This window comes from Camellia sinensis, chromosome 7 (assembly GCF_055761805.1).
Source record: "Camellia sinensis isolate YWXY chromosome 7, ASM5576180v1, whole genome shotgun sequence".
Lineage (NCBI taxonomy): Eukaryota > Viridiplantae > Streptophyta > Magnoliopsida > Ericales > Theaceae > Camellia > Camellia sinensis.
Genome location: NC_138967.1, coordinates 170,002,604 through 170,011,720, shown reverse-complemented (window position 1 = coordinate 170,011,720; position 9,117 = coordinate 170,002,604). Strand labels below are relative to the sequence as shown.

General features: G+C 34.3%; 1 protein-coding gene across 1 annotated transcript; it reads right to left on the bottom strand.

Annotated features, from left to right (window-relative positions):
• Positions 1–2,839: 2,839 nt before the first annotated feature.
• Positions 2,840–3,508, bottom strand: LOC145796278 (uncharacterized). Its single transcript, XM_082881353.1, has one exon. It carries the CDS (start codon positions 3,506–3,508, stop codon positions 2,840–2,842), a length of 669 nt encoding a protein of 222 aa, XP_082737479.1.
• Positions 3,509–9,117: the final 5,609 nt, after the last annotated feature.

The window sequence follows — 9,117 nt, the reverse complement described above, 5'->3', positions numbered from 1 at the left end:
GGCTTCGCCACTTCCTTGAAGATATTCCAATATGGCCAAAACTGGTGCTTGCTATATGCATACATTGCGATAGTCAATCAGCTATAGGTAGAGCACGGAGTCATATGTATAACGGTAAGTCACAACACATTCGTCGTCGACATAGCACCGTGAGACAACTACTCTCTAATGGAATTATTTCCATAGAATATGTTAAGTCTAAAGACAACATAGCGGATCCACTAACCAAAGGGTTAGCAAGAGAGTTAGTTGACAATTCATCGAGGGGAATGGGACTTAAGCCTATTAAATAAGAGTTACCACAACAGCAACCCAACCTAGTTGACTGGAAATCCCAAGATCTAGGTTCAAAGGGACAACCAAGTTGTGAATAACTCAGAAGGATCACTGGGGAGTCTAACTCCTACCCATTTCTTTGATGAAATAGTGATGTCTGCAGCGTTTGAGGTTAAGTAAAATTTTAATGATTCTTATATCTAGGTAAACCTAGTGGAGTATGGCAAGATACTCTTCATAAGAATCACCTATGTGAGTGTAAACTGGGCCGGTTCTATGAGATTTGTGAAGGGCTACAATTCTAGAGCACTCATGAAAGACCAGGTTGTTCAGGGCCAAAATGAACACAATAGTGAGAACTAAACTGTGTCTGGGGATATACTGTGTGAGTTTTATTGTCTTGGTTTACATAAACAGCTGAACAGTTCAAGACATCATGTTCACTGGTTAACTAGTAAATCCGATAATGTCTCACAAGGGAAGGTTCAAAGCCAAAAGCTACCTATCCTTTGCAGAACATTTCCAATTTCTGTACTCTCTGTAATTAGATCATGTTGTTGCATTTTCTCTGCGTCAAATTCCATTCATGTGGGGGATTGTTGGAAAAATGGTTTAATATAGGCATATTTTTTAGCCCAATTTGAGTGGGCCCCAAACGTCTTTTGGGGTGGGTCCGAAGAGGTGATGTGTTCCTTGCCGCGTGGCAAGTCACACGGTGAAGACGGAACGTCAAAATCATTTATGAGTGAATGGGAAGTTGACGTCGTTTTCAGGTCTAACATTAATTTTTTAGACAAAATTCTTTTGAATTTTTTCAATAAAAATTATTGTGGGAATTTAATTTAAATCTAAATTCAAATTTTTGGGTTCCTAAGTGGTTTCTTAAAGTTTGTCAAATAGATTAATATTTATATTCCAAACAGTTTTTAATAAATCTTTTCAATTGAATTGGTTTTGTTTTGATTAAATTATTCTAATAGTTTAATAAAACAAAAATCAGTTCCAACAGGTTTATAACTGTTCCACCAAACGGCCTTGTTCCAAATTGTTTGAAAATTTGGTCATTCCAACGGACAAATCAAATATTCAAATTGTGAATAGTGCGTGCACCTGTTCTTTTAAATTGTGCACCTTTTCACTTAAATTTTGATGCCTGTTTGGGTCTTTTATTTTGCCTATAAATACAATCATTTTTCAGCAGTCAAGGGGATCCGAAAATCAGTCCAGATTTTGTCTCATTAATGTCCAAATTAGTTCTGGTGCATTTTATTCTACATATATAATTTTAGGAAAAATATTCAGAGAGTTAGAACACAGGTTTGGCTCGCCGAACAATTTATTTTGGAGTGCTACTACAAATTGGTTAAGATCATTGTATCATGGGAGATAAACGCCACTCAACTGTAAGCACCGTAGCGGAGCGAATCTGTCTTAAGGACAGAGGGTCACACACTCGACTTGGTCTTTTATTCTTAATTCGGTTCAACAAATAAATTCGGTACGTTATTTATTTATTTTGTTTGTATTAGTTTCAATTTATTTTATTTACTCAGAAGATTGTTCCAGCACTACTGTTGTTCCACTTAAATATTTTCATTACTAGTGCGTTGCTCTACTTAATCCAATGCTTGTAAACAAATTATATCATTTTCAATTTCCTCCAACATAACTATCAATGCTCTCATGTCTAGAAAGTCTTTTTTAATTTTTTTATGAATTTCTTGAATAAGCCATGAGGTTGGAAGTGTGTTAACTATAGCATGAACTAATATTGCAATGTGGGGCTAGAAACCTTTTTTCCTAAACTTATAAAACACTTGCTCTTTATGTAACATATGCTCTCGTACCGTTAAATTTGGAGTCATCCGCTCTTGCTCAAGTTCAATCCATAGAGGATGAACTTTATGCTCCTCCTCCATTATAGCATCCATTAAGTCTAAGGCATCTTTGATTTCATGCTTTTGAAAATTTGTTTCCTTTACTTCATTCCAGCTCGATGGTAAAAGGTCTAATATTGTTTCCATCAAATTTTTTTCACTTATTTTTTTCCCTAATTTTTTCATTTCTCAACATATTTTGATTTTCCAATCAACAAAATTTTCTACTGGTAAACCCTCTTCAACAAAATTTTCCAATTTCAAATTCATTTATGACATTTTGCATGGCCAAACGATCACTATAGCGCAAATTTAGAGAAGGCCGCAAATTTATCTGCATAATGAATTTAACACATTTAACATACACTTACATAATGTTAGTCAAGTTTTTTTTAATAATAAACCACATTTATTATTATTTGAGTAAAATTTATAATGATAATTGTTAACATAAAAATTGTTTCTTCAAAAAAAAAGAAGGGTACTTAATTATAAAATAAAATAATTGTATGAATTAAGCATAGTATATGTACAAACAATTAAATTAAATATAAACATGTAGATTTCAAATGCAACATATGTTTTCATGTATGACATTACTTATTTTAAACAATCAATATATGAAGAGAAATAATAAAATAATTGTTTCTTGGAAAATGAAACACATTTGAAACTCCTGAACAAAATTATTGATCAATGCCACTAAAAACTTCTATGTAAACTACATTTTTGGTGACATCATCCGGTATGCCTTGTTTATTAATAAACAACACCTTTAAGCCTGATGGAGAGGTGACACGTGATAGAGCTACATACAGCTGGCTATGAGAGAAGACTGGATTCTGAAGATAAAGGCCCATATTTTTCAAAGTTTGCCCTTGACTCTTATTTATTGTCATAGTGAATGCCAACTTTATTGGAAATTGCTTTCTTTTCATTGTAAAAGGAGCATGATTTTTGGAAGGTGTTAAAACAATACGTGAAAGTAGTACTTTCTCACCAACTCTAGACCCTGTAATAACTCTAGCTTCAATTACTCGATTTCCCATCTTATCAACAATTAATCGAGTGCCATTGCATAATCCCAAAGATTGGTTGACATTTCTTAGAAGCATTATTAGTGTTCCAACTTTCAACTGCAAACAATGATTTGGGAGTCCTAGTAAATTCAAAGAATGCAAAAGTTCAAGAGGGTTCATGTCTTGAACGTTGCTCTCACTTTCTGTAGGACACAATTTATCAGCACTGTTAAAAGTTTTCATCTCTCCAGGAAACATCAAAAGCATAATAGAATTGATTTCATCAACATCACTATTCTTAGGAGCTAAAATGCCTCGTTCTTTTAAGTACGACATATCCTGATATTTATTTATAAAATCAGGATAGGTGGCATCGATTAACTGGTGCAAATCTCTTTCTCCTTTTTTTATATCAAATTTTTTGGGTATCTATATCCAATTAGGTTCATAGCCTTCACTAAATGAGCTTTCCATTATTTTCCCTTCACCAACCAATTTAATCCACTCAGCAAAGTCACATAATTCATGACGCTTACGATTAGAAATAGCTTGTGCTGAACACGCATATTTTTGGTAAGATACAAAACTTGACAATGCTCCCAAATTGTTGACTTAGGTAATGAAGCTTCCATTATTTGTTCACACCCACCTCTAGGTACGACAGGCAATATTTGTCTAAAGTCACCACTAAGCATAACATAGTTTTCCACCAAAACCCTATCCTCTAAACAATGTTCTGTATTTTTCAATATGTCCCTAAATATACGATCAACAGCTTCAAAAGCATGACGACTAACCATTGGTGCTTCATCCCATATAATTAATGACGCTTCTTGAATTAACCTTGCCATATTTGTCCCTTGATTTATTGAACAACATGATGAGTTATCAAGGTCAAGTGGAATCTTGAAACGGGGAATGGGCAATTCGTCCCCCAGGTAAGAGCAAAACTGCAATACCTGATAATGCAACAAAAAGAATGATCTTCTTATCGGATCGAAATTTTGCAATTAACGTGTTCCATAAATATGCCTTTCCAGTTCCTCCACTACCTCCTGTTGAATGCGCGCTACCTCCTATTGAATTTCAGACTAATTTGGGTTACATGTGAATGTGACAAAAAGGTCTGGAAATCCCACCTTTTGACATATTGCGATCGCATCTTGGTAATACTGAATCATATTTCGTGGGCCACCTATAAAAGATAATGGGAGTATAAATCTCCTACCAACGGCTGATGCATCACTGTCACCCGTAGTCACAGCATCTTCTAAACCTCTATACAAATCAGTCCGTAACACATTTTGTTTATGCCTGATGAAGTTTAGTCTATCTTGCTCAATAGCTACATAACAATCAACAACAAATTGTTGGAACAAACGTCCCCCTTGTAGTAGCGTTTTCCCTTCTCCAACTCGAAATTGAAGTCTAAATACATAAAACTCTCTCATTGACACTCCTTCTCGTTTGTTGTTTGTACCTAGAGTAAAACTTATAGACCTTCTCCATCCATCAGTCCCATAGGGAAAAAGCAATGGCTATTGAAGTGGCATGTATGAAGGATATGTTTCATTAATCCTTTGTAAATGTCCATCCAATTTTCTAACAATTATGTCACGATTTCTAGTGCTTTCAAACCCATCACCAACAATTAATGCTGCAATTTCAGTTGTAGTGGGTCTAGTGCACTGTCTTCCATCCCTCAAACTCAAAATGCAAATATGCAATTCTTGAGCACCATTCTTACGGATCATGTCTCGAGCAGTGCAAAAAATTGATACATATGGATTAATGACATTCAACATTGACTGTAAAACTTCTAATGTGGACGTATCAATTCCTAATGTGCCACCACACCTATTCATAACATCCATTCTATTGCGAATTTCATGCTCAGTGTCATAAATATAGAGTTGTGCAAATTTATGCCTTTTTTCCGATTCCGGTAGTAGAGAACCAATTTTATGAAAATTTGCTTCACTAATACGAAAAACATAATGATCCATTCCATCTAACACTAATTGATCAATTTTCCCACCCATAGATGTGAAGGATAATAGAGAGTTATATGTCCTTATGTATTCCCTAAATTTCACATGAGTAAACTGTTGTTGCAAAAATTCAGGAGCTTCTGGCAATAAAGGCAACATCACTTGTCTACTTTGACAACAGAAACTAAATTTTGGTCGACTAAATGGAATATCTCTTACTTTTTCCTCTATCCACATCATTGCTTGACATCTAGAGCATGTTACTGTTCTCCTACCAAAGTTTGAGCGGTCTGAAATTTTTCTCCTTCTAGAACGTGTGGTAAATGTACTACCTGAAATTATTTAGATTTAGATTACAATTATGAATTTCTAATGTTTGTAAGAAATTTGTATAGAGTACATAGTTGGCTAAATGTTTATTACCAGGTGGATGTGCTCTATTTGAAGTTGGTGGTACAATATTAGAAGGTTCCACTTCTGATTCATTTGTGTCTAATTCATTAGATACAGGAATCTGAATTCCATCGTGACTAACATCAGGAGCATTGTCATTATTACGACTGCATGTTTGTCTGAAAGCACCACGTTGCATTCTTTTGAACCGTAAGACTACGATCCTCAAATGTCAATTCTCCTTTCCTATTTTCCAAAGGCAATCATTTAATGTAGGATCATTACGATCATATCGTGTTAAAAGTAATCTTCTTCTTGCCACCAGTCGTGCCAGCTTGGAGGAAAGATATTTTCGATATCGATTTTCATATTCTGTATCAACACCTAATATATAACATAAGATCATATTATTATTTTTGTGATTCTTAAAAGATTATTGAAAATGTGAAGGTCTCACTAATAAGATTGTAAGAAAATTTGAAATGTAACATTATTGTGTAGAAGTCAATAGATTACCACTATGATGGGCACTACTTCATAATCTTTTCAAACGCAAAACGATGGTTCTCTAACGTCGAGCCTCCTTTTCTATATCAAGAAGACAAATCTTGAAGGTTGGATCATTACGATCAGAATGTCATGTCAAAAGCAGTCTTCTTTTGGCTACCAACCGAGCCATCTTGGACTTAAGTCGTGTTTGATTAATTTCTCGATTTAAAATCATATCCATCCTGAATAGAGTATTAAGTTGAAGCTTATATAACTCATGCTATTGGTTTATAGTATAGATAATGACTTAAGGATGTGTCACGCCTCCAAAATATAATAATAATAAATCCAACTCATAAGCGAAAGAATAACAGAAATAAAATACTTTCATTCATCAGAGTTCGTATTACAAAAGATAACACATGCAGTATACATTCATTAATGTTCATCCTGAATCTATAGCATGTACTACCAGTTAATAATCAACAAAAAAATAAATGTCCTACAGGCTTACACCTTTCCAAGTCATCGCTTAGTTACAACAAAAGAGAGAATCATAAGCTCTGTACATATAAAGCCATTGGCTTGAATAAACATTAAATGCAAAATAACAAAATAGAGCATCTAGCTCCTAGGTCCTCCCAAGTTACATCCTTGAAGGAAGCATGTCACCGGTACCTGAAAATAGTTTCCCACGTAGGGTGAGCCAAAACCCAGTAGAAACATACTAACACAGTATATGAGAATTAACAAGATATAAGTATGATGCACATGTTCATTGTCTTATGACAAAATCCGTAGGACTCTTTCCACAACCATGTTATACTAAAAACTTACATCACAATTCATTTGTTTTGGTTAAATAGATATATCCATTGCATTTAATCCATCAACAGAGGTTACATCTCACAAGTTTCCAACAAATAAATCATCATATAAACACATTCACTTCCATTTGCCATTTTACGAAAATTTCGTCCATAGGAATCAGCATCCATGTATACAAATGGTTTTCCGGACTTTCACCCTGGACACATAGGCCAACTTAGTTTTATGGAGTTCATCTCATTTCTTCTCTCAAATACCTAAAGTACATCCACTTTCTCCTTCCAAATATCATACATACACAATGTATATCGTTCATAATCATATTCAATGAAAATAGTGAAAAGATTAGTTTCAATTCACCTAATCCACGTACAATGTCTACAACAATCATGGTTATCCTCCACTGATAACCTAAAATAGTTACCTCTAAACAGATATACAACCTCTATAACAGATAAATCATTAAATTTTCATAGGTGAGTGATTAAGCAAATCCAACAACATCATTCATGTACACAATCTCCCAATTTCACATTCCCCATACCAATTTTATTATTTGTACAAAACAATTATTCAAGACATTTCAAGACAAAACTCCTCATTTTCCAAATATCAACCCAAAGGCCAAAATCAATTATTTTGACACATGATAACCTCATATCCAAACCCCATAATCATTTATATAACACCCACATAGAAAACCCTTTTTTCAAACTTGAACCCAAATCCTAGGTTTGCTCAAAACATCCCCACATCCCACCATCTTCACACAATAACCTATAATCAAGTTAAAACCCATGTTAAAGTGTAGAGAGTCCCTGCCTCAAGAAGCGAAGACCAAGCAAAGCAAAGTGGAACCCTCAACAATGCCGAAACCAAGTTCCAATCGGATCAAAATGAAGCTCTTGGAATGCTTTAACTTTTTCTCAAAGACACTAGAGTAGAGAACCCAAAGGATCTAGGTCAAAATGTAGAGAGAGAGTATTTTAGAGGGAGAGAGTCAAGATCTAGGTTTTTGAAAAGTTTTAGAGAGAGAGAAGAATGAAAAAGTGATATAAAATATCGTTTTCACGATCTGATATACGCACAGTCCGCTCGAGCGGAAGAGTTAACGCTCGAGCGTTAAACACAGAAATTTGTTCCGCTCAAGCGCAAGAAGTCTCGCTCAAGCTCAGAATACACACCTCTAGCACTTTTGCAGACAACAGACAAACCACTTGAGCACAAGAAGGGCCACTCAAGCGCCCACCAACTCAAGCGTAGGAAACGCTGCTTGATCGTTGAAAACATGCCTCCAGTACTTTTGTAGACGTGCAAAGTACTAAGAGTTTGCAAATCCCGCTCGAGCGCAAAAGGGCTACTCAAGTGGAGGACCAAAATTCTTGGCAGCACAAGGTTTGAAAATCAAGTAACCAACCTGCTCCAAACACATCCAAAATGCCCAAATAACCAAATTTAAGGAGGAATAAAGAGGAAAAGACAATAAACAACATTCAGAAACCATAAACCCGAGTCTAGACTACCACAAGTGTCGGGTCAAAACTGGGATTGCTATAGGATGTGTAACATATGACTTTCATATAAAAAACATGATAATCTATAATTGTTTGTAGTTAATTTTGCACATTGAAATGATTAACTCCTACATGATAATATCTGTTGTAAAATCCATATAAATAGAATGTATCAAAGATCTAAAATCATGCAGGTTATATATTTATTATTTATATAGATATGATAGTCAGTAATTGTCTGTAGTCATATTAAAATCTGCTAAAAAGCCCCACAAACATTGTAGTCTATAATTGTTTGTAGTTGATTTTGCACATCGAAATCATCAACTTCTACATGATAACATTTGCTATAGAATTCATAAAAATAGTATGTAACCAAAGATCTAGAAATTTGTAATTCAACTTCAAACCTGTAAATATCAAATGGTTAACCAATTTGTGTTGATTTATCTGGAATTTACCTCAAGTTTGCTTATCTTATTCGTCAATAGAATTCAAACTGGAATACAAAAGATAAAGAATACAAAATCTCAGTAAGTATTATTATTTATTGTAAGTACATAAAAAAAAATTAAAAAAACTATTATACAACATGCATCTACTGAGGAGCTAATGTAACTTTTTGTAAAGAAAATTATAACACAATAGTTTTAAAGTAAGCAAAGATAATGTAATCAAATTATTGTTATACATGGGAAAAAAAACAAAGGAAAAAGAGGATTTATTTTGA

What these genes read in the sequence shown, in the direction of transcription:
- LOC145796278 (XM_082881353.1), bottom strand. Translation starts at nt 3,508, where the DNA reads ATGTCGTACTTAAAAGAACGAGGCATTTTAGCTCCTAAGAATAGTGAT.